The sequence below is a fragment of the Amphiura filiformis genome, chromosome 4 (assembly GCF_039555335.1).
Source record: "Amphiura filiformis chromosome 4, Afil_fr2py, whole genome shotgun sequence".
Lineage (NCBI taxonomy): Eukaryota > Metazoa > Echinodermata > Ophiuroidea > Amphilepidida > Amphiuridae > Amphiura > Amphiura filiformis.
This window is the reverse complement of record NC_092631.1, coordinates 39,284,242-39,311,625: the sequence shown is the minus strand read 5'-3', so window position 1 is coordinate 39,311,625 and position 27,384 is coordinate 39,284,242. Positions and strand designations below refer to the sequence as shown.

General features: G+C 37.1%; 1 protein-coding gene across 1 annotated transcript in view; it reads left to right on the top strand.

Moving 5' to 3' along the window:
* The window catches only part of LOC140150874 (uncharacterized), a 164,835-nt gene that overhangs the window by 24,456 nt on the left and 112,995 nt on the right, over positions 1-27,384 (top strand). The window contains 6 exon segments of the mRNA XM_072173022.1: positions 857-936; positions 2,173-2,395; positions 4,164-5,636; positions 5,639-6,485; positions 6,487-6,836; positions 17,611-17,690. Coding sequence (XP_072029123.1) covers positions 857-936; positions 2,173-2,395; positions 4,164-5,636; positions 5,639-6,485; positions 6,487-6,836; positions 17,611-17,690 — 3,053 coding nt within the window.

Below are 27,384 nucleotides of genomic sequence, written 5' to 3'. Positions count from 1 at the left end.
CATGTAACCCTATTTTGACCCATTTTACCCTTAAAATTGCAAATATTGTCACCCTTCAGTAACATTTGTGCCGGTTAAGTCAATATGGCAGTCAAAAATTTTGCCCGGTAAGCTGTTGTCACACAGTATGTGGTGTGATCAAGCAAAATCAGTCTGAAGTCGGTCATACATGTATTCAATTTTCAGTTTCTTATTGGATTGTAACAAACATTATAGCAAAGCTATGCTTTGCAGAAAACCTCAATGAAATTGGACAAGCAGTTCAAAAGATATGAACAGTTGAAGAGTTTTCCAAAATAATAGGAAACAAAAGGAAATATTTCCTTTGTTTTTGGCTGTACATCTTAAAATCAATATTTCCAACGTCGACTGATATTGTTTGATCACATCACATTCTCATTTTAGATTTATAAGCTCTCACCAAATAACCAAATAACCTTTTTTCCCCTCTAAAATATCTAGAATATTGTTATTTTATGCAACAAAATTTCAAAATGTACTCAATATAGAATTTGTTTATACTTTCATGTTTAGGTTAGTTGCAACTAAACAGGCCCATAGCCAGTACATGTAGTGTTGAGGTTCAATGCACCCTCCCAAATATACTAAATAGCCTAAATAGCCTATATGTACCTGTTCAAAAAATATCCCTCGAAAGGTGGGCCCAGTACTACATGTATCACTACCTCCAGTCAACGGCATTAGCTTTGAAGTTCAGCATGTGCTGCATTAGTTTCGCGTTATTTCTTGTGTGTATATGCGCCACTTTGATGGATATTTATAGTGCAATTATGTTTATTGAGTAAGGAAGCTACCATCTTTTACCTAATGAAATAATTTGATTTTGTCATTTCAGATGAGGCACAGAGCACATCACAAGATCTCATTGGACGTCTTAGACGTCGTCTTAGTGACGAACACAAGGAGGTCATAGAGGTAGGTTAAAATGGGCTATTCCATTTAAAATCCACACTACCCCTGTGGAAGATTTAGCTGAAGTCTTCCATGGTGGGAGTATCAGTTTCAAATAGATGAGACAATTTGGTAGCTTCCATTTGAATGCTCACTCCAGGTGTGGAAGATAAAGGTAAAGCCATAATACAGGGGGAGTATGGGTTTCAAAATGATTAACCCCGACCAATTACATTTGAATAACATACTCCCTCTGTGGAAGATGTTTCCAAAATCTTCCACAGGGATGGTGGGGATTTCAAATGGAATAGCCCAATGAAGCAGTCTCAACACACACACACAGGGGGACTCAAGGTTAATTAAGACGGGTATACATGGGCTTAGCAAGTGACTTGACGTTTGCACAGACAATCGCACATGTGGACAGCACAAAAAATGCCCATGCATAACCTGTCTAACAAAAATCCTTGATAAGATAAATTTACAGTACAATTTCCTTAAAAAGTCTAAATACTATATTTGTAATCAACTATTCTTTAACTACAAGAGGTCAATTTCTGATGCCATTTCAAATTATGATGTTGCAAAATACAAATGGTTGTAATTCTCGTGATTGTGCACTCAATGGCAGCCTGACTCCCAGGACCAGTAGCGTAGGGGGGGAGTGCCCCCCCCTGACAAAAAATGAAAGAAAAAGTGCCCCTCTGACAAAAAATGAAAGAGAAACTGAGAAGGGCAAAGGAAAAGAAAAAGGGCACGGAGCCCCTTTCTAGCAAAATTCAGGGCCAAAATAGTGTAAAACACAAAAATGTGCACATTGTAACAATAAAGCCCTTTTCAGCCGGATAACGGGCGAAAATAGTGTAAAATACCTTTTTTTCGTGATACGCGCGCACATCATCCCGATAATATCTTTTTCGGAAAGCTCAAAGACATACAGTCTCTATGTATTGTAATGCAACTGCAATTTTTTTCGTCAGTGCCCCGAAATTTTATTTTGCTCCCCGACCAAGAAAGCTGGCTACGTCAGGACAGAATGGTCTTTGGGTCTGTGGACAGTCTTGGGATGGATGGACAGGCATCTTTTGAATCCTGCGTTAACCCCTGTTGGCGTATAAGTGTATGAAACAGAGTTCGGTTTTGCAAGCAAAAAACTGTTTTTGGTGGCAAAATCTGGCAAAAACTTATTCAGTCAACAATTATAAACATTCTTTGAGCTGTATTGCAAAAGAAATAAATTTTACTATATTGTTTTTGCAGAATCTCGCTCAAGATTTTGACCAGAAGGTCCTGAGTCAACTAGAGGTCCTTCGGGCAGAGATGGAAGACAGACATCATGAGGAGATGGAGGATGAGAGGAATCGTTTGATGGAAGGCCAAGAGACGGAAATAAAGCAGAAGATGGACAAAGTCAATAAAGAGAACAAATCAGATCAGGATCTGTTGCTGAAGGAAAGAGAACTGCTGTTGGAACAAGCTGAAGGTAAGAGATTGAAATCCAGGTCCGGGGGGGGCCGCTCCCTGGCAAGGGGCGGCGCAAAGGGGGGGGGGGCATTGATAAGACTAAAATTCATGGCAGGAAAAAGTGGGCAATACTGGGAAGCTTATTGCAGGAAATTTTGGTTTTTGACCAAAAAATAAAGAAATACATAAGGAAATAAATCATACTGGAGGAAATTTGGTAAAACTGGAGGGAAATTCTGGATTGCTTGCAGGGAAAAAAACATTTTTTCTGGGCATTTCCCCCATATTTTTCTTGCCCCCCCAGTTTGCCCCTTCCTTTTGAGACAAAAAAACCCCCAAATTACGTAAATTTCAACTTTTGCAGCAAAATTTTGCCCCTCCCCCCCAAAAAAAAAAAAAATTCATCATGCCCCCCTGAAAAAATTCCTTGTGCCGCCACCGTACCTGGCTTGAACTGAATTGATGTTTTTTTCTAGGAATTACAGTGTCTTGATGGTGTTAGGATTATCAAGCCGCTACATCCCGTTGTCAGTTTTGTCAGTCTACTACAACTGCCCCCGACTTGGGACTTTCCCAACCTTTGAACAAGTGCAGAAATATTAGAAAGAGTCGGAACAACGGACACAACCTTACCTATTATTATTTATACATGTATCAGGCTTTTGAGCGATACAATAAAACTGCATATTGTACAATATTTGCAGAATACCCGGATGCAATACAATATTTTGTAAAATATTTATGCAGCGTATCAGACGCTGACGTCTGCGTCGCCGTTACCATGGTTACAGCACCAACACGCGTCATGATACAACAACACAACAATACAGACACTGTAACGGCTCACAGGAGATTTCGTACTGTATAAACAAGTAAAATCACAAACTTAATTCGCTGCAATTCTGGATGATGATAACCTTAGGAAATAATAATTAACATCTACAAATAAACCTGTATATGATTATTCCGAAATTGTCTTTGGAGAGTAAAGAGCAGAAAACAAGAAGGTAAAAAGATAAGCTTACATTACAATACACATTGGTTAGGCCCGATGGCTAGGTAAGCTTAATTTTTCATTTTACCGCATAGCAAAAGCCTGATATAAATAATAATAATAATATTGAATGGCTTATTTTCGTGTATAAATACAAGAATATATTGCACTCGATAGAAAAATATTGCACTCGTCTTCGACTCGTGCAATATGTTTCTATCTCGTGCAATATATTCTTGTATCACACTCAAAGCCATTCAATATTATATAAGTATAATAAGATATCCAGCTGTTAATCTGAGATATATTCAATATTACTGAACATTTCTTTGAACAAAATGAGAAGATATATATTCAATTCTGTCTTCACCTGTCGTGTCTATCTGAGTAAAACCTTTAATATTGAAATTTGTCAAAGTAAAATAATATTCAAACGGTATTTGTGACACGATCTGGTCCATGCGGGCCAAAGGCGGCAAATTTGAAACTGAGATAAAAATTAATGTAAAAATATGGGAGCAAAAAACCAACAAAATACATAAGAAAATAGACATCAAAAAACTTCATAACTTTAGAACCAAGTATGCTAGACCTTTGGTGTTTTCAGTAAATGATAGCCTATTGTATGAATAATGTAATAATTACAGTAACTCAATTGTCAAAAATGCCTCCTTAGGCCCCCATGGACCAGATTGTGTCAGATATTGAATGTTACTGTAAATTTCATTTTTTATAATGTCTTATTCATGCAGTTGTTGGTTAATATTTTTTTTTTTCAACTCCTCTGTTACAGCAATGAGACAAAATCTTGAAAAAGTACACCAAGAAGAGCTGGCTCAACTACGCGCCTCCATGCAAGCAGAGTATGACCAACTCGCAAAGATGCGTCAAGATATGGAAGCCTCAAAATCGCAGACTGAGAAATCGTTGATAGAAGAACTCCAAAATCTTAAAAAATCTCATACAGATCTCCAGAACAAATACGATGCTGAGATAGTACATAAAGAAATGACTGACGGAGAAGACTCGGAACATCTTAAAGAGGAGATCAGGCAATTGCAAGAAGAACTCACTAAACAAAGGACCAAGCTGCAAGAGGACCATGCGCAAGAATTGGATCAACTGAGGGCGTACTTTGAAGAGCGTGTTGCCAGCAACGAGGAGCGATGGAGTCAAGAGATGTCCCAGCTGAAGACAAGACACGGAAGTCCAGATTTGAAGGACAGCTCAAAAAGCACGGATGATGAAGATTCGTACCATCTACCTCCGCAAAGGACTAACTTGCCTCATTCTATGATGACCCTTACCCACCTGTCTGATGTAGATAGTTCCCCACCGCCATCCCCACCAAAGTTTTTTGAAATCACCGACGACGTCAAACAAGAATTGAAGCTAGAAATCAGGGCTAAACTGGAAAAAGAATTTGAGGATAGACTACACAATCTACAGGATGAATTGCAAAGCGAACACAAAGCGGAGATGGAGAAACTGAAACTGCAGAACGAGTTGCAGCACGAGACTGATATAAAGCGAGTGAAAGATGAGTTGAACTTGAGACATCAAATGAACATTGCCGACTTGAAAGCGAATCACCTTGAAGCAATGGAGAACTTGACAGAGAACCTCACGGATGATAAGACAAGAGAGATTACACAGTTGAGACTAAAATGTGCCTCGGAGACAGCTGAGCAAGTGGAGGAAGAGCGACTGAAGCTTCTGCAAACTCATCAAGAAGAGTTGACCCAAGTCCAGGAAGATTTAAAGCATAGCTATGAAGAGGATTTACAAAATATGCAACAAGAGTTTGACTCGCAGCAAGATGCTCAGATAAAACAAGTTACTGAAGAACTTGAAAGCAAACATAAGCTAGAATTAGATGATCTACACACCAATTTGGAAGCCGAGAAAAAGAAGATTGCAGAGCAAGCAGAGGAAAGCGTAGCCGAGGAGGTAGCCCGCGTTTTGAGCGAAGCGACTTTGGATAGCGCTAAAGATGAGGAAGGTCGCCAGCATGAATTGCAGATGCAAAGACAACAGGTTGACGAGGCTAATAAACAGATTGAGGGACTTCAACTGCAGCTGAAAGATTTGGAGAATAATGCTAAGAAAATACAACAAGAACTTGAAGAAAAATACGAGATGGAGAAAGAATCAATGTGCGTGCAGATGGAGGAGAAACATGCAAATGAAGTAGACAATTTAAGAAAACAGCTGCTTGACACGCAGTCAAAATTGCAAGAGCTTAAAGAAGGGGTGGAAAGTGGAGAAGCCCGGAAGTAGCAGCCATGAAAGATGCACTGGTGAAACAATACGATAGTCAACTGGATATGATTAAATCAACAATGACAGAGGAGATTGAAGCATTAACACAGACTCAGCAACAGCAAGCCGCGCAAGATCTTGAAGAAATGCAGGCCAAGTTTGTGCAGGAGCACCAACAGATGATTGACAAGTTTGCCGAAGATCAGGAAGAAGCAATAGCTGCTCAGAAGCAGCTGCATGAGAATGAGATACAGCAACTCAGGGAAGAGCTGGAGAGTAAACACGAGGAAGAACAAGCTTCACTCCAGGAATCTTTGCATGAAGATCAGGCTAGGGAATTGGAAGATCTGCGTAATTCTTTAGAGGAGGAACACCAGAAGGATATAGAGAACCTCAAGGTCCAGCATGAAGAGGCAATTTCAGTAATGAAAGCGGAAATGGCGGAGAAGCTTCAAGAGGAAAAAGACAAAATGGAAGAGCGACTGAAAGAGGAAATGAAGAACATTGAGAATGCCAGTGAGTTGATGGACGCTATGAAAGTACGGTATGAAGAAGAGAAGACTCTGTTGAAAGATGAATTAGTGGAAGCACACATGGCTAAATTTAGACAAGTGACGGATGAGCTCGAAGCAGAACATCGCAAGGAACTTGACACGATGAGAGAGAAGGTCGAGGAAACTTTAGAAACGAGGTACACCGATCAAGTCAATGCTTTGAAAAATCAGATTGAAACACAGGAGAATAGTATCCAAGATTTGCAAAATAGGCACGATAAAGAGCTGTCTGATTTAAGAGACAAACATGCTGAAGAAGTCAATCAAATTAAAGAGGAGTATGAAGATAAGCTTCACGCCCGCTTTAGATTCGGAGAAGGAATTGGATAACACCAAAACGGATCTAGAGGAGGCACATATACAGGAGATCAAAACGTTACAAAGTGCTCATGAACTGCAAAGAGAACGAGACAGGGAACTTCTGGAGAGACAAAAAGAAGAAGTGATAAATGCTTTAAAAGAAGAGCACAAGATTGAACTGGAGAGTGTGAGGAATGCACAAAAGGAGGAGATGGATCGGATTCAGAAAGAAGAGGATGCAAAGAGAGTAGCAGCCTTAGATGAGCAGAGCGAGAAGCAGAGAGTGGACATTGAGGGCGCTTTGGAGCAACTCCAGGAACAGTTATTGGCCGATGCAGATAGACAGAAAGGTGAGTGTTATTTTTGTTTGTTTCATCATCATCAGACCTCCAAAGTTACGTAATCTATATTGAGTTATTCCAGATGAAATCCATACACCCTGTATAGAAGACATGACCTTAATCTACCACACAGGGAGTGTGAATTTAAAGTGAGGTTACCTGAATGGGTGACTTCATTTGAAATCAACACCCCTGGTATGGGAGATTAAGGTCATGTCTTCCATAGGGGGTGTATGGATAGCCCACTGTGATTAGATATTGGCCTTAATTTCCAGTCGCTTCTGGTAGATGTGATTTGAAGAAAATGTATCACTTAATGTCCTTCACGATTGGGACACATAGGTCATAAACTGGTGATCTTTGTGAGAGCTGAGCAAGCTTCCCTCGATCATATTGGAAGGGTACTACTAAACTCTCACAATGGATAGGACAGAATTGTAAAGGACATTCTTTGCAGTACGCCATCCACTGGAAGTGACCGGAAATTAGTGCAAATCATCACAATGAGGGCTACAGTCATAATGGGTGCTCATCCAGTAGATTTGTGTGGTTTTCCACTTTTAATTAGGGCCCATACCTATTTACCAGTGAACATCCTTCCCAGCCAAGCTGCAGTTTACTACTGCAGCCACAATACTAATTAAGCTCCCATTGAATGAGGGATTCCCAGCCAAGCTGGGGAAAGCTGCACACCTCCCAGTAGTTAGGTATAGGCCTATTCTCTTTTAGTAGAAGTTAACCTTATGGTACAACCGGGTAAAATGGTACTCTTAAATTTGCAGTAGAACCTTAATCTTACAGCATTTTGTATTGGGCACCACCTCCAAAATTATTTGATCTTGGGATCGACTGTCGATGCTGTTTTGTTTCTAGTTTTCAATGAACTATCAACTAATTATTAAATCAGAATTAGTAGTAACATAGCCCTGGACCCAGTGCCGTGACCAGTACCCGCTGGAAGTAGTCCTCTGAAGTGGCGAAGCCATCGTGGCCTCGCCGGGGGCGCTTCGCGCGCCCTCGGCCGCTTCGCAGCCTCATAGTCCAAGGAACTGAGCCAGTTCTAGTGGTAACATTGCATTGGTCAATGCATTACATTCAAAGATGAAATATTATCGCAATTATCAAAAGTCAAGTGATTGATATTTAATACGTAATTAGGATTGACCAAACATCAATGGTTGATAGAAAGATCAAACAAATTTGGATCCATTGCCTTAGCAGAGTGGTTTTGATACAGGGATGCAGTGGTATGGTTTTTGGTTTGGTATGAGGTTAAAGTACTGTGGTTTTTGTATTAGGGCTTATCATGGTGTCAGGTTGATGTGGTTCCTATTTGGAATGAGCATGAGCAATTCTAATTTGATGCGCATGAAATGTGCACAATTTCAGCTGCTGTTAAAGCTTGGCTATAATTTAATGTCTTACGGGCGATTTGCTGTTGCAAATCAAGAGATGCAGCGTCTAAAATTTACCTCAACATCTTCCACAGCAAAAAATGTCAAGAAGAAAGCCTCGATTAAAGCTAATTACTTGAGTGGAAAGAAACTGAAAGTTGATGAAATAACTGTAACTCAGCGAAAAAAAGTGGCTGCAGAGACATAGGATTATAGCCTGGCCTTTGGTGCATATTTAGCAAGGGCGGTGGATTTCTGTATGTGTAGGGATGTTTGGAACATAGGGTGGCATAAGTTCATTTGTTTACAGTAATTCAATGGTCATTTCAACAATAAAATCCTGTCATTCAAATTCATTGTGAATCAGTGAATGAAGAATATTTGCCTGAAGAATTACATAGGAGAAATTTTGGCACATCTTTCGAATTCTCCACAATTAGCAGAAAAATACAGCACTAAAGTGTTTGGATTAAAAATATATATTATCCTCTTTTGCCAAATGAAACATAGCTAAATCCTAATCCTTTAGTTAATACTAACTACAATACAAGTCCAAATTTAATATGTTTGCAATTTGAGGGAAAATAGGCCAAAAACATGCATTTTCACAATTGCTGTCACAAAATTCAAAGACTTGGCACAAGTTTAAGCATTCAAAACTTAAGAGTTTGCTCTTACTTTTAATATTTTGTGTTAATTTTGATAATTGGTTAAGAAAATGTGTTTTCTAAAAATTAGAATGCGTAACCTGAAATCAGTCTTTGTAAAAAGTCTTGGGGCTTGATTGTCACAGCATACGAAAAACACCCTAAAACACATGCTTTTGGCCCTCATTTCTAAAATTCACCAAAGGGTAAACTTAAACTTTTATTGCCAGTTCTAACTATAAGGATTAGGATTTAGCTATGTTTTATGTGGCAAAATAGAATAATATTTTGTTCAACCAAAAGTTGTTTTATTGCTGTACATTTTTTGTGGGCGGTGTAAATTGAGGGTCAGCAATTATGAGGGCAGCAATTATCAAATCCTCAATATCTTTGAAATTATACTAATAAGTTGTTCTCACGGTTTCTCTCACCTTGATGTGAACATTTTTTTTTCAATACAGCTGCAAAAGCAGGTGAGTACGTACTACATGTAGAGGGCGGTTTTCATTCTGGTAGCACAACATCACGCATGCATGGCTTACAAAAACAATACTAGCTTTTGTGTATTCATTTCAATCGCACACATCATTGCATGCTAGATTGGGGAATGTACAATGTAGGCACAGATGAATTGGCTATTCTGGTTGAAATCCATCACTCCCTATGGAAGACATTAATCTTCCACACAGGGTGTATGTGTTTTAAATTTAGTTAGCTGATTAAGGTCATGTCTTCCACAGGGTGTATGGATTTCAACTAGAATAGCGGAGTAGCAACAGATGAATCACAAATCTGCAAAGTATTTTCCAAATCAGGGACCAGAGATTTTAGATTAAACAGATTATTCACCAACAGGTTACGTCCAGCAGCATCTGTTAATGAGGGCCAATAGTTCCACAAAGCTTTAAGAGACAAAAATACTTTGCCCAATCTCCGCCTGTGTGGCATATTTTTTAAATTGCAGTCTTGATATCTTGCACCGTAAATGCAAAAGCTACGATACAATGCTCAATTTGTTAGACACAGGTGGTAGAACAATGGTCTCATGAATATGTGAGAATCATCATGCAATACAAAGCATGGCGACTATGCCCACTGAATCAGGATCTGAAATACACTGTAATATCTGTGATGGAAGGGACAATTGTGACCTGCTACCACAAAATGAGCGTAAAGTCACAAGTAAGTAGTTTTGAGACGTCCCGGCTGCTGTGTTGGTGTTCTTTGTTTCACACGCACCTGTTCATGCCAAAAGTATGCCTGTATATCCTTTTTGAAAGGGGCACAATGGGCCATTCAAGTAAGGACATTCGACTGGCTTGTACAGGTGCACTGCAAGCAAAGAACATCAAACTCAGTGGCCAGGATGTCTCGAAACTACCAACTTTATACACACATTTTATGGTAGCAGGTCACAATCAGTCAATAAAGTGCGTAAGACAAAAATGCAGCAATCACATTATCTCCCGCTTATATTCAGGGGCAAATGATGCCGTTGCGTAATTTGACAAGCATATACATTTGTATGCGATGGGAGAACGTCCCTCATTAATATGTGAGAACATGGCTAGATGGAAACCATGGAGACTTTGCATGTTTGTGATTGATCTGATTATCTGTGAATGTATTGTATGGGTATGTTGTTAAACTTGTTAAGCACCAAGTCTCTGGTCAAATAGAAATGCCTCGTTTCTAGAAAGTAGAAACTGTATACATAATGTCCAGATGGGGCCAGCAGGCTCAAACAAATTTGCTCAAGTTAGTATTAGAGGTTTATACAAGCATGTGTGCTATGTGTCAAGAAAATTTTAAGATAGAAAGTTGAATTGATGATTTTAATCAAATGATCAAAGCAAGAAAGAAATGCACTTCCTCCTCCCAAAAAATATAATCAAAATGGATAATTTCAATCGCAGCATTTTGGTCAAGTGAAAAGAAATTTTTTTAATATAATCTCAACTGCTTCCGAGTCGTAATTGCCAACTCATACAGAACTTGAATAAGAATAGCAATATGAAAAGTGCACTCACTTTGGATGACCTTTTAAAATTGTGTCTACTTACAAAATCACATCTCAACTGCCAGAAAGGTTGAACAGAAATTACATTAAAAAAAGCGAGCTGATTTGTCACAAGTTTTGTATCATTTTAACCATGAAGAGGTTAGTGACACCAATGAGCTATTCCAGTTAAAATCCTTACACCCCCTATGGAAGACATGACCTTAATCTTCCACACAGGGAGTGTGAATTTCATATGGGGTTACCTGAATGGGTGACTCCATTTGAAATATACACCCCCTGTGTGGGAGATTATTAAGGGTCATGTCTCTATTGGGGTGAATGGATGTTAACTGGAATAGCCCAAAGACACAATGTACATGCCAAATTGGGTCTCTTCATGAGAGTTTGCCGCTGCACATACTTGTAAAGTTGTGCCACAATTTGCCAAAATTGGTGCACTTTTGCGAGTTTTAGGCTGAGAAGTACAGTATTTTGGATGTAGTTCCCTTATGTAATAAATTTTCAAACGGGCTTTTAGCCTCTGACATTCCAAATTGCAAAAATAATACATTTGATGGTAATTTTGTTGATAGTTTACTGGAAATTCATCCATTGAAAGTGCTTTTCCTCCCAATTTGGTGATTTGTTAGTAGAGTCGGCAAAAAACACCCAAATTTCTGTCTTGGATGATATTTTGGACTCGCTAAAACATGGGCTACTTTCAAGTTATTAATACAAGGTGGGCCAAATTTGTCAAGACTTGGTGCTGGAAAGTTTTAGAAGCACTGGAAGAGGTATTGTCCATTTGATACAGAGACTAGGGATAATTACTGCAGGTGTAATGTTACAAAACAAGCTTGTGATGATTTGATTGGTTGTAGAGTGTAGATTAATTAATGAAATGGGCTATTCCAGTTGAAATCCATATACCCTATGGAAGACATGTCCTTAATCTCCCACACAGGGGAAGGGGTGGAGATTTCAAATGGAGTCACCCATTCAGATAACCCATTTGGAATTCACACTCCCTGTGTGGAAGATTAAGGTCAGGTCTTCCATAGGGGGTGTATGGATTTCAACTGGCATAGCACATTGACTAGATTTGTAGATGGAAATATGTTACAACGGTGCAATGACTGGGGCTAGAAATAAGTTAAAAGGGCATGATGAAACTCACACATACATGGGCAGTGTTGCTTGACCAAAAATGGACCAGTCACCTCAATTAGTAGTGCCTCGGACTCAGGTGCTTTCATGTTTGCGCTCATGCATGTTGAGTTTGAGCCTCACTGAGTGTGCTGGTGATTTCCCTGGGCAAGAAACTTGCTGGTTTTTTGCCTCCTCTACCCATAAGTCACATGGGGAGCTGATTCTGGCTGCAGTGGTGTATGTAGGATGATCAAGGCTTGTGCTGATCTCTTAACTGCACATTGTACATAGGCCACCGTGATCAGTGACTCTCTAGTGTGTGGCAATGTGGGTTTGGCAGTACAACATAGATCATTATTATGTTTTGATGAGTCCAAGTGTGTGAAAATATTGGATCCAAAATATAATAATGATAAAAAACTAGTAGCTTGACGAATAAATATGGGCTCAATTGATCCAATTTTGTATCAATGTGCTGAAGCTGGGTCACAGCATAGGGCGATTAATAAATCAGGATTTATTTTAATTTAATTTTTTATTTGAAAGGCATCAAATTTAATGATTCTAATTACAAACTTCAACCCTGTGGTATAGTGGAGTGTCACCCCCTTGTACATGTAGTAGATTAAACAGGGTTGTCAAACCAGTGATTTGGTAGCCCAATTGGGTGACTTAAATAATTTCCTGTCCACTTAGAAACCAATAATTGAGAAAATAATTGGGCTACATTTCAACATTTGGCCTCTGCAACTTTCAGGACTTAGTTTCTAAACCAATGATTATGAGAAAAATTTGGCAACTTTTGCAATTATTTGACCCATGATTTGGGCTGAAAATTACTGGCAACCCTGAGGATAGTATGGGTAAAAATGATTGAAGTATGCTAGATTTATTTCACTTTTTGTTTTGTAGTATAGTATTATAGCATGTTATTAATTTGCTGTTGAACTTGGTGTTGTCGTTTAATGCAGTTTTGTTTGCTTGCGCTGCCTTACAATTAATGTATGCTAAGTTAAGAAACACATATTGAATACCATGTGATTCTACATTTTTCATGCCAATCAAAACTGATTTTGCTTTAATATTGTTTGTAGAAATGTAAGAATTTGTAACTCATACATACATGTATACAGGCCTCAAAGTAAGATATGCTCTTGGGCAATTCCCCTTCCCTCCCCCCCCCCCCATTTTTGTTTTAGATACGGCATCATATGACATTATGCAGGCTTGAACTGAACGTTTTCCTCCCTACATGTTCAAGAATGGCAATTGGCTTTTTTGTCATTTGTACCCTTGAGTAGATCAACTTTCCATTCAGGCCCTCAGAAATTGATTTGTGCACTGGGCCCAAATGACCAACAGAAATTTTGGCTTATTTTGAGACCTGAACTTATACCAGTAATATTAATGGATCCACTCACACATTAACATAATATTTCCATTAAAGTAAGTCGTACATGTATTATTAAATAACAATGTAGATTATGTCATTTGTAACTTGTAAAAGGAATAACATACAAAATCATGATTATGCATGAGCTGTTCTCTACTTTGAAAACATGAAAATAGGGTTTATAGCAACAAGAACAAAAAACCTATGATTCTCCGGGCCTGACTGACCCAGAACTTAGCGATTTGAGATTTTTTTTTATTTTGCTCTATGAAATTAAAAGTTGATTGATTTTAACTGAAATTTTTTCTAATTCAGAAAATTTCCTAAATATGTTTGCTAAAAATTATTTTTTCAGATTTTCCCAGCTGTGATTTTTAGCCTTGCAGAAAAAAAAATCTTGACTGCCCGACCCTCCTTGGCAAGCTTGTCTGCTTGTAGAACAGGTTTTTTCTTTTTTGTCACCTAAGACAATTATATTAACCACAATTTGTTTCAATCCAACTAATAATGGCACTGTGGGCACTACTAAATACTATGTCCTTCATGACAAAGTGGCATATATTTCATAATCACTATAAGAGTGTGATCGGAATCCGTCCCTCACGTGAGGGACGGACATCAATAGATTAATTGCTGTGTTTAATTAACCTTAAAATTTATTCCTTTAAGTTAGGTTAATATGTAACCCTTCAACCAATAGTTATTTCATGCATGAAAATGTTGCCACATGTGCATCAATTCTCGCTATTCATAATAAAGGCGCCGCCAGCGGTTTTGCGTAATCGTGATGTATCATGGGAAAATCGTGATGTATCATGGGAAAAGTCGACATCAAGTCCGCTGCAATGTCTGAATATTACCATGCTATTACATAGGAACACGTGACAATATTTATTAGTTTGTCAATATAACGGTATTACACGCAAATCGATAGAGAAAAAATTAATTGTGCACATTTCAAATCACATTATTAAGTATTATTGAGTATCGATTCGCGTGTAACACCTTTATTTTGACAAATTTAAAAAATATTGTCACGTGTTCCTATGTAATAGCATGGTAATATTCAGATTATGCGGACTTGGATGTCGACCTTTTCCCATGATACATCACGATTACATCGCAAACCGCTGGCAGCGCCCTTATTGCGAATAGCGAGAATTATTTCACTATACAAAATTTTCACGTGTGAGGGACGGAAATCAATAGAATAAGCAATCACACCATTAGTTACATCTTCAAGTTTTCTATTGAAACTTATACACATGTTTAATCAATATATACTTTTCATGAAAGAGTAATGTTCCATCTCTCCAAAAATTAAGAAATTTGACTCAGTTTGTTTTCAAGGCGTCTATGAAGCGAGTCCAAAATTTATGTGAGGGACGGACATTTTCTATGTGAGGGACGGACAAAATGTTACAAAATTTCAAATTTGGCAAGATTTCACCAAATCCACCACTAATGCTATCCTTGACATCTAAATGAAATGCAGTTGTCAAAATAATTCAAGTTCAGTGGAAATATCATATGATTATATACCCCCCCTAAATACTTGTGTGAGGGACGGACAGCTTGTCTGTGAGGGACGGACATATGATAGCCTAAATATCTTATTCAGTGTGTATTTCACTTTTAATTTCAAATTATACAGGAGTTTTACTTCATGCTGTTTGTTTTCAATACCCAATTGTAGTTTTACTGATAAAGAAGCAGTAATTTACAATAATATTAATTTTAATAAGTTGGTGTGAGGGACGGACAGACCCTCTTTTTTAGCAACAGGACCTCCAATTCCAAATATTTGGGAGCATGACCTTCTGGGATTGGCCTGAATTTGTTTTAGACAGACTCTCTGACTGGGTAGAAGAATTGGGTTTAATATTTAGTGGCCAAATATTTTCACTCAACATACATTGGTACCTGTACATCCAAAATCAGTTGGTGTGAGGGACGGACATGTCGGTCCCTTAATTAATTAAGGACTTATAACTCTTAGATTTAAAGATTGGCAATTTTAGTTTCTTTATCTCTAGTAAGGTGAGCACTAATATTGATAGATAAGGTGTATGCTATTTTAATTCCTTAGAATATTTCTCAGAGAAACAACTTTTTTAGATTTTTATCCGTGAGGGACGGACAAAATTTCTAGCATTCACCTTCCATGACCTCCAACTCTCTTCTGAAAGACATCTAATTAAAAATCTCATTGATATTTCATGTGGCAGGGGTTGCACTATTGATATGTAAACAAAAATATTTTCACTCAACATACATTGGTACCTGTACATCCAAAAATAAGTTAGTGTGAGGGACGGACATGTCCGTCCCTCACATTAATAAGGACTAATAACTCTTAGATTTAAAGATTGGGAATTTTAGTTTCTTTATCTCTAGTAAGGTGAGCATTAATATTGATAGATAGGGTATATGCCAATTTAATTCCTTGAAATGTTTCTCAGAGAAAAAACTTTTTTGGAGTTTTATCCGTGAGGGACGGACAAAATTTCTAGGGTTCACCTTCCATGACCCCTCCTATCTTCTGGAAGACATCCAATTAAAAATCTCATTGATATTTCCTGTGGCAAGGGTTGTACTAATAATCTGTAAACAAAAATTGACAATAGCATCTAATCTCTTTCTAAGAGAAGTATTTTCATAATAATGCAACATAGTGTCCGTCCCTCACGCTACAAATAATGCACGCAACTTTAGCGGCACGGAAAATTTGAGACAATTTTTTCTTTTTTCTTTTAGATTATTAAAATATAATCCTTTCTACCAAATTAAAACCATTTTTTATGGAAATTTGAATAAATCCTATTTTTTCACCAAATGTTACCCAATTTCCGATCACACTCATAATACAACAGGTCTATATAGATTAATCATATTGGTCTAACCAGTAAATATCATAACACCTCATACTGAACCCCCCCCCCCCCAGGAATAACCCTTTATATCTTTTAAAAATCGGTTAAATTAGTAGATAAATAAAATATTTTTACAGGTATGTGGATATGCGCATTGCTTTTATCTCTTACATGTAAAAGATTGTTATGTCATTGCCCTTCTGTAAAAGTTGTCAACTTGTCACTTTAAAAATGGAAATGTCCACGCTACATTCATTTTCACATTCCAACTGCTACTGTGATATAACAATCCACTAATACGGTATATTCTTTTTGTTTATGCAAGGTATGGAAACTTAGAATCACAATTAAAACAAGGGAAACAGTTCAAAATTGGCGAAAAATTAAACGCGCAAAAATGTCCACTTCTATAGAATTTTTCATATTTTCGCCTTCAACAAAGAGTAACAGCCAAAGATTAAACATGAATACTTTTTATACAACTTTGTGATTCATTCTCATCCGTTTCATCCACCATTGCTGATGAATGATGGAATTTGTTTCAGTCCCTGACTGAATTGTCTGTCGTTAATTATCCTTATTGTAAAGCAAATGTTTCATTTCTGACGGATATACCATATTCACACCAATAAACCTTCCCCATGTTGAATTAGATAATTTCTTCATCCTTATTAATGAATAATGGTAACTAAAATGCATGTACATCTTCATTTGTACCGTAAGGAAACCATCAAAGTCTGTAATTTACTACCGTATGTGTCAGTAACTTAACCTATTTAACATGTGTATATGGAATCTCCCCTTCAGCTCTTAAAAGGGTTATTACAATGTTGCAAATTCACCGAAATACTGTCTTGGATATGATTTAATACGCTATCTTTTATTAATTGGTACACTCAATCTAGTAATACCAGTACACTGCAACTATCACCCTCTGGGCCATTCACATCAATTTTAATATTCTGATAGTGAGTCATTTCCTTCATACTGCCCTCTATTTTACACACAACACAACAATTCCTGTATACGTGACCTTAGCTACACTACGATGCACTCACACATACACAGGCAGGATATACCCTAGTGATACTCGGTCACAAACACATGTTGGCTACCCAGCATACACAAACTGGGCCACTTCCTTTCAGCTAACTCAATGTACCATACCGTATACTATGTGACTCATGCCTAACGAGGAAAGCCCCCGTTAATTTGTCTCATTAACAATATGGAATACCAATACAGCTGTGCTGCACTTGGAATATATAGGTGCTCTATCTTATAATGGCTGTGTTCTTGTTTTATTTTTGCAATGGATATAACAGAAGAGGTTGATATTATGTTGAGAGAGAAAGAACAACAATACCAACAAGAAGTGGACAGACTTACGGCAGAAGCGAATAAGGTAAGGAATAATTGTTTATTTATTTATTATTTTGATTAGCTCAAAATGTGTGCTATACATTGCATACAGGCACATAAATGCAGTTATATGACTGTGTGTCAGTATACTGACAACATACATAAAAAATAAATATTATACAGGTAGAAGATATACTGTATATATCATATAGGCCTACACAGTATACATTTGTATGTAGTTTGCTGTGTGTTCACTTTCGTGCATTTGAGGGTTCTGTTTTGATTTGTGCGTGTGTGTACACACTTTGACCGCTCAGTGCCAGAAGTGGGTAAGTGCAATAGCTGCCCTGTGAACATTAGGCAATTAACACACAGTATATTGTATAGCTACACAGGGCAGCTATTGCAGTTACCCACTTCTGGCACTGAGCAGTCAACTTGTTTTGCCTTTCAAACTGGGAAGACTGAAAATTCTCTGTTTATAATTTAAGAGAATATATCTTGTTTTTAAAGTGGCGCTATGATATAGGAGAGTTGAAAAAAACATACTGCGTAGGCCATCTCCAGTTCACCTGTTTTGTGCCTGAAAACTTTCCAGGTCAACTTGGAAATTATCTATGAATTGGATAGATCACGCTGAGTTCCTCTTTTTTCTTAGTTCTTAATATTTTTTCTACATACAAATATTCTTTATACACACAAATATGTTTTGTATATAAATAAGACCAAAATAAAATGATATATATATTATGAATAGTGTAGAAGTGGTGATGAAAAAGAGTGTGATCATAATATTTTTAGTAAAACTTGTTATTTTATCAAAACAAATACAGGGTGCACAACTTATAAGTTCCCCCCTAAATACTTTTTAAAATAAATCGAAAAATATTTCATAAAATGCAAACTTGTAAACAAGCATGTGTAGCCTTATTTGTTTTACACCTATGGAACAGATTACAGCGTCACACCTTGCATTCATTATGTAAAAAAAGAGACGGTTTTAAATTGTGTTATAAGTTGCATCCGAGTCCATAGGAGTCAACTCTCAAACAATACAACAGGCCAGGCCTATTCATGTGTTTGTTAAAAGAAAACCTGATTGCTATGGGCTTAGGTGCAACTTTTTAAACTCCCTCTTTTGTTACATAATTGACCGTTGTGACTGAACGCAATGATGTGTGACGCAAAAAATTGATCCACAGGGGTAAAACAAATAGGGCTATACATATCATTTTACATTTTTACATTTCATAAAATATTTGTTACCTTTTAAAAAGTATTGAGAGAACTTAGAAGTTGTGTATATGTTTTTGTTATTGCAACTTATGAAATAAGGAACAGGTTAAATGTGTATGCAGAATATCTTAATAATCTGTTGACCGTTCCCAGAAAGTATGGGAATGTCCCTTTAATTAAGGAAAAAAATAGCCTGATAATATTGAAGAACTAGAATGGTACTCATAATGGGCTATTCTGATTAAAATCGATACACCCCTATGGAAGACATGACCTTAATCTTCCACACAGAGAGTGTGAATTTCAAATGGGGTTACCTAAATGGGTGACTCCATTTGAAATCTACACCCACTGTATGTGAGATTAAGGTCATATCTTACAAAGAGGGTATATGGATTTCAACTGGAATAGCCCAGGGCTGAAATTGAATTGATTTATGTCGAGTCTAATTTGTGGAAGAGATCTAGTAAAGCCAGTATGTATGTCGCTAAATTATTTTTCAGATGTGACCTGGAATTTTCAATTGCATTTTGTACTGTATTGGAAAATATGAAAATGGTCATATTTCAGATTCAGTGACAATTAATTCTCAAGCTGTTGTAACCTAGTAAATGAGTAGGACTTATGATAAAATGAGAGTTGATTGTGCTTGACATGACAGTCATTGACTCATCCTGCCTGGTGTGGTGGGTGTCACATATCCACCCTTCCAAGTAATGATGCAGTACAGTTCAACCTTCCACGGGGGATTTTAAAAGGAATAGCCCATTTTCTAGTGGATTAAGCTGTTTGAAACTTCTATGATCAACTCTTTTCATACAGAGATGAGTGCTTGTTGGAAAAATTTCTGATTTTAGGAAATTTTTCTGAGATTATCCTGTATAAAAGTATAGGCAACAGTGTATTTTCAAGAATTTCAGGATTTTATTTTACAACTAGGAACTCTGATCATAATTATATTTAAAGTATGTTAAAGGTGTACTGTTTATTATGTCTAGAAAAATATGGTCATCACTAAAGGAAGATTACAATCGTCACATACTTTATCACAGAAAGTTGAATGACACTTCTGTGATTGCAGGACATTTATAAGTGTACCATTCTGATGATTAGTTTGGCGTACGTTGCTTTCCTACCAACGCAAACACTTTTCAGACAAAATACGTCGGCATGTTCAATGTTTGTCTGATCTGTCACAAGACATACATTGTATGAATATGAGATCAGATGCAAAATACCATATATACATGTAATGGCTCCCTCATGCATTTTTCTATTAACTGTATTTAATTAAATGTAATTAGGTTAAGATACCTTTGTCATCATTAATTGTGGAGGATGCTTAGCAGTAACAAATATATTATTTTACAAACTTATTTTCTTTCACATTAGCTTTGAATTAATTACATAAAGGAGGGTGGTCCGGTCAACAACCTCGTCCCCACTTTTTCATCATCAAAATAGAGCTTTGGGTATCAGTGGAAAACCGGTATTTTTGTCATACACCCGGTAAAATGTTTGGATGCTGGTTTTTTAAGCCAGAAACGTGTCAAAAGTGGGATATTAACTCATTTGGTATTCACACAGTATTCTGTGTGGCTTTCAAATGCACATTTTGGCTTTCATATCAAAAGTGATTGGAATTTTGACGTAAAAAGTCATAGAGTAGGTGGAAACAGGAATCATTTTGAAACCAGACCATCCTCCTTTAAAATATGAATTGATACTTATAAAATATCTAACACAACACAGCACATGGTGGATATCCTGTTTTGTGTCTGCGTATTTTGTAACTCTATCATGGCATGCCTGTGAGCTATATTGAATAGTGCTTAGCATACCTCGGTGGTTGGGAAAAGAATATAATTGACAGGAGATTGGATGGAGGAAGAGAGAGATGGAGTGAGAGAGAGATGGAGTGAGAGAGAGGAGGGAGAGCTAGAGAGAGCTAAAGTTTGTTCGATTTATAATGGGCGAAAACAATGAGACTCGTAACATTGTGTATTGATATTGAATGATATGCATGCATTTGGGTGCAACACCTATGCTTGTGCATTGTTTAATGCGTGACTGACACGCTTATGCGAATTTATGCAAGCATAAGTTGGGACTTTATTGATGTGCGCAGTAACAAAAAGCACATTTTTGCCAATTATAAGCCGAACAAACTTTAAACAGAGTGAGAGACAGAGAGATAGGAGACAGTGAAAGAAGAGGGAGAGAGAGAGAGAGAGACATACACACGCAGGAGAGATGAGAGAGGGGAGAGGAGAGAGACAATATAGAGAGAGATGAGAGAGAGAGACAGACAGACAGACATAGATTAAGAGAGAGAGAGGAGAGTGAGAGAGATGATATATACAGAGAAAGAGAGAGACAATAGCAAGAGAGATGAGAGACAGACATACATAGATTAAGAGGCAGAAACAGGGTGTGCAGTCAACGACCAGTAAGTCATGCATGCATAATGAGATGCGCTGTATGAGTCGTAACATGTACCGTGCCTAGGTAGTGTACAGTCATTGCGCTGATGGATATCTGGGCCAAATATTAATGAATTTGCGTATGTGTGAAAACGGGGTCATCCAGGGAACTTTTGCAGTCTATTTGAAAACATGTTAACAATCTTAGTTACTTGACTTTAAAGTGGATTTGAATGGGATCGGTAATTTGAGCTCCAATATTTCCTGTATTTGAGGTGATAAAATGATGAACATAAAGACACATTATGACAGGGAAAATGGGCTTTTTATGACATATGGTGCATCAAGATGTTACATGTATGCATATATTGGGCATTTAAAATCTACACTACCCCTGTGGAAGATTTTGGAAATATCTTTCACAGGGGGAGTATGAATTTCAATCAAATTAGGACATTAGGTAGCTACATTTGATTTTCATACACCCTCAGATTTCATAGTGGGAGGATGGGCTTTAAATGGAGCTGCCTAATGTTTATTCCATCTGAAATTTGTACTCCTTCTGTGGAACATATTTCCAAAATCTTCCACAGGGGTAGTGTGGATTTTAAATGGAATAGCCCATTACAACAGAACAAAATGGGCTATTCCAGTTGAAATCCATACACCCCCCTGTGGAAGACACAACCTTAATCTCCTACACAGGGAGCATGAATTTCAAATGGGGATACCAGAATGGATGACTCCATGCATTTGAAATCTACACCCCCTGTGTGGAGGATTAAGGTTTTGTCTTGCATAGGGGGTGTATGGATTTCAACTGGAATAGCATGTTGTTTCAGGTTACATTTCTTAATTGTAAAGTGAATTTGAGCTCCATTCTCCAATATTTTTAAAATTGAATGTGAAGAAATTATAAACATACGGATACACAGACGATCAAAAAGACGATCTGCCTGATTATGGTGCATCAAGATGCCATTAAGATTTTATACTCTGAACAAATGTGTCAGTAATTTACTTGACTTTGAAGTGGATTTGATCATTTGATAAATATTTCAAAAATTTAATGTGAAGAAATAACATAAATAGACAGGCTGTCTGTCTTTATATATTTATATATAATAATTCCAAGCGATAGTAAAACCAATATATTTATAATTCTGTGAAGGTTTTGCATTGGGAACAAATGTACAAGTAGGCCTACTTGGTAATTGATACTCTAAAGCGTGATAATTTCACTGTTTTAATTCTTTTCTTTTTTTTTTTTCTTTTGCGATTGAACTGTTTGGTGCAGTTTTGCAGTTTCCCATATTCACGAGTACAAAAACAGTTAAACATTTAAATCTATGGGTAAAAATTATTTTGACGGGCTTTTAATTTCGCAGTTTTGAAATTAATCGTGAAAATAAGAACTTGCAAAAATTTTCCCGCTATACAATAATTTAACATTATTGAGAGATAGAACTGTACCATATTGTCTTTTTAATGAGAACAGGTTGTGGAAAAGTCAAGGTTGTTATGTAATAATAAATGGAAAGTCTCAATTAGGAGCATGTTTAGGCCTAATAGCCATTATTGTCATTTGTTATGGAAATTAGAAATCATATTAAGAGTAGCCAGGATTCTCTGTGAAACAAAATGGATGCCTGAATTTCATAGCTTAGAAGTTGGTCACAAGGTTTTCATGGTTTTATAGCTAAAACCAGGCGGCGGATGACATGATCGAGCCGGCAACTTGTGAACGCCAGCCGTATGGCATTTTCCAATATAGTCGGTTAGTTTTGTGGGGTTCATTATCGAACCCCAACGGTTTTAGCTTGTATTTATATTATTTATCAACATAGGCCTATTTGTTTGTGATATTTCAAGCGTTTTAAAATTTCAAAATAATCCCATTCAATTACACGGTTGACGATGAAAATTTACTGAATTTAGAGAATGCAATGCGGCCACCACCTGGCTAAAACATCCAAAGAATGCAAAATTAGATCATTTTTACTATAGGTCATACTCATAAAAAAGAACTATGTCCCAAAATATAGATATTTTTTTATTTTATTTTTTTGAGATTGTAGTGAACTCATAAGCTGTCACGGGCAAGGAATTTCTGCTGGAGTTGTTTTGTTGGGAGGAAAATAAGATCGATGGCTGGGGTAATCCTCAAAAGGCTGCCTCTGTGAAAAATTCATATAGGATCCAGTATGTAGGTAATGTTACTGCAGCAGTAGCTAGCTGATGATGAGATTTGTTGCTATCAGGCATGTAAGGTACAGCTGAATACAGGTGCATGTTTACAATGGCGATGTATGTCAGGTAAAATAAATTGGGTGGGAAGGGAGAGAAGTACAGTTCACATCGTTAACAAAATGGAGACAATTTTCCTTGTTGTATTCTTGCAAATTTGATAGGACAGTCAAGATAATTTAGGTTTTTGAAATGGAGTTGTAAATAAAAGATTGAAGTGGAATTTGAACAACTAGGGAAGTATTTAAAGAGATTTTGCAATTTTCAATTTGGGACTGATTCATTGTTATTGTAGAATGCATACTGGTTTGAATTTAGTATTGCTGCATGCATAGCCATTTCTACAGAGATAGAGAGAGATGAAAAAATCAAAGAACTGGAAGAACACAGCTGCTAGCAGAGTTTGCAGGTTTTTGCTGCCGGTGGGGAAAAAAACATGTTGTTTTTATTCACTTGGCAAAAGGCAAAAACAGCTTTTGTCAATTTTTGCCGGCAAAAACTAAAAAAAGTAAATCAAAAATGTTTAAATACTTTTTTCATCTCAAAATAAATCATTAAGTAATAAAAACCATTTCCTGAGTGTTTGTAATTATAAGTAACATATTAAGAAATTAAAGGCATGGGTTTTCATTGCTCACTAGTGTACTTAACTGAAATGTGTTAGTGATCAAATTCAAACCATTTTCATTTTAAGGGATATGTTAAATATGTTAAATGGTTCATTAAATTAAGTTTTGTGTCACTGTTAATGATCTTTCTGTTTTAATTTATAATATTTGACAAATTGTGAGTTTTTGCCTGTTCTTGCCATTTTTTGCGGGCAAAACCTTATCTGCTAGTGGTACAAGAGCTGTCACATAGATTTAACAGTAATGATGTACTTAAGAAGCAGATGTGCTGACCAACGGCATACAACATCGCCAATCCACCAGTGATTTTTTGCTGTAGCACTGAAAACTTTGCAAGAGCAGCCAGTCAGTAGCTTCTGGTCATGCCAATCACTAGGATCCACAACATGCTCATCTATCAGGATGCAGTTCTTTAACTCCAATACATTTGTACATTCATTGAATGACCTTTGACAATGTGGGTACAAACATTCATACTCTTGCAACTTGAGGTCAAATCTGCACTATGAATAAGTATGATTGTTTAATTGAGGTTATTGAAAGATGCCATTAGGATGAGGTCATTGTGGTCTATAGTGAATGCCATCACAAACTATCAAGCAGATATATAGATAGTCATCTACTAATTAAAAAAAAATCAAAATATTTAAAGTACAAAGATTGGTTTAATGGGTAAAAAGCAAAAATGATGCATCATAGTGTCCCTGTGGGTGAATTGTAAAACATAGAGCTACTGTTTTCTGTATAAATATAATTGATGCAGCTTTTGTCATATACACCTGCACTTCCTTTGATAAAAAACGATGGGAGGAAGGGAAAACAATGGGTACAATACAACCATTCCTTGGTAACTCACTCAGTCTCATCATCAAAAGAGCAAGTTCTATAATCCTAGTAGTATGATATCTAAAATGTGAACTTAGTAGTATTTGGGAAGTAAAATTGATACCCATACGTCATGGTGTCAGTAGGTATTAGTAGGGATGTGAATGAGGTTCAGTGGACTTTGTATTTTGAGATGGTGTGGGTGAAAGTCGTATCTACCTCTGACTTGACTTCCTATGTATTGATGTACAAAAGCAGCCACATAGTATATTCAGTGGTGTTTTGATGACCATCGTTAGCGGCTGAAAATTATTCGATTGTGCATTGAATCGGAAGAGTGAATGCTTGTTACATTTATGACCCAGCTACAGACTTGGCATTGGAGAATTTAGTTATCCATGTAAAATCATTGTTTCAGTCTACCTGGACATGCTGGACAATAGACATTTATTCTGCTTTTGTAGCTCTTCAGTTTCCTTGGGCAGCGGTATATTGATGTTGGTGACTTCCATGTAAATGCCAATAGAGAGCATACTACTATCTAAACCAGGCCCAATGGCATGTGCACTTTAAGCAGAGTACACACTCTTTGTAGTTCTGAAATTGGAAGCTTTATATGTTAAATTCCTTCACTGAATTGCATATTGAGAAGTCATTTTGTTACTTAGATCATCCAAAGGATTTTCCAACATATTGTGTTGCATTTTGTGTATTAATTTTCATGCAGAAAATTCTGATTTTCATTCGCCAATTTCGTTCTTGCTGAGAGTGATGGATTTTAATTATGAACGAGAGGATATTATTGATGGAAATGAGATACTCTTGACGGTGTGCATTATCAGAATTCACTCGCACTTTGTGAAACGTGAGACGACCATAACAGCTAGAGAGCAGTCAGAGGGTGACGAGCTGGAATTAAGCTGAGAAGAGGAGTGAAAATAATAATAATTAGCACACTGCCCAGCTGATGGTTACGTGCGCAAGAAAAATTTGATGTTGATAGTTATATTTGTTATATTATATTCATCATAAACATGATAAAAGCTTAGCTTAGGTGATATTCATAAAAAAGGCATTTCACAGCCTCGACACTTAAACTGAGTGCAGCTAGTTAAAAATTGATTTGCTAGGTAAATAATAGTAGTTTAATGTTCAACAGACAGAACTGCTAGCTAAAAGATCAAAGTGTACTCGTAAAAACGGACCAAAATGACGCATTCGTTTTTGCGCTCTTGTGCATGTTCGTAATTTAGAGAAATACATTGTAATCAGTGTTATAAAATGGAGATGGGGATGAAATAATATCACCGATATACACCAGGAGTACACGGAAGCTGATGGACATAAACCTGGAATTGGGCAAGCTACAGATAGGGAGGATGTTTCATCATACGATAAGGATGATTGTGGAGATGTTATGCAGAATATGATAAGTGGCGCTAGGGATGATATTCTAGTTGATTACCGTGAGGATGAGAGTATTTCAGATACACATCGGACAGCTGCACTAATTGGAACAATTAATAGAGGATTAATTAGATCAACTAATCAATGGGATCTATCTGAAACAGAAGATGGAGGAAGTAGGAGCAGGGATGATGTGGTTGCTACTCACAGCTTGAATGATCATGATGATAATGAAGAAGTATTTTCTAAACATAGATTTTCATCAGGGTGTGATGATAGTATTGATATAGTGGAAGGAATTGATGAAGAAAACAGTGCATTCAAGGAGCAGGAAGAAGAGATTGAGGTTGCCAATTTAAAAGCTACAGGAGCTTCATTGTTAGGAGAATCATCTGCCGTTCTGTTCGTAGGACATACTTGTGAACAGGAAGGTGAGAGGTTTGATCAATCTGGTTCGGTCGGTAAGGAAGATGATGATGATCATGGAGTGTCACATGAGCCTGACTTTGATAGCAGTGAAGAACTGTCCCCAAATGCTGGTGCCAGTGAGGAAGCTTACAAAGTAGGCACAGAAGGAGAGTCATACGAGCTGGACTTTGATACCAGTAAAGAACTGCCTTCAACTGCTGCTGACAGTAAGGAAGTTACTAAAAAAAAAAGAAGAGTTATATGAGCCAGACTTTGATAGCAGTGAAGAACTGTCTCTGTCAGACTCCTTGTCAATATTGTTTGATATTGAAGAAGAGGAGGAAGCAGAGGATGAGGAGGATTATTGGAAGCGAGTGCAACAGGCATCTCAGGATGAAAGTCGAGATATAATGGGCAAATTACAAATTGAGGGAAGCGTAGATGATGTTCAATATGAGGATGTTGAAGAGCAAGGTGGTAGTGTGCAACCATGGGATGATGAAAGTCAAGATGGAATGGAAAAGATAGAAGATGAAGAAAGTGTAGATGATATTCAAGATGA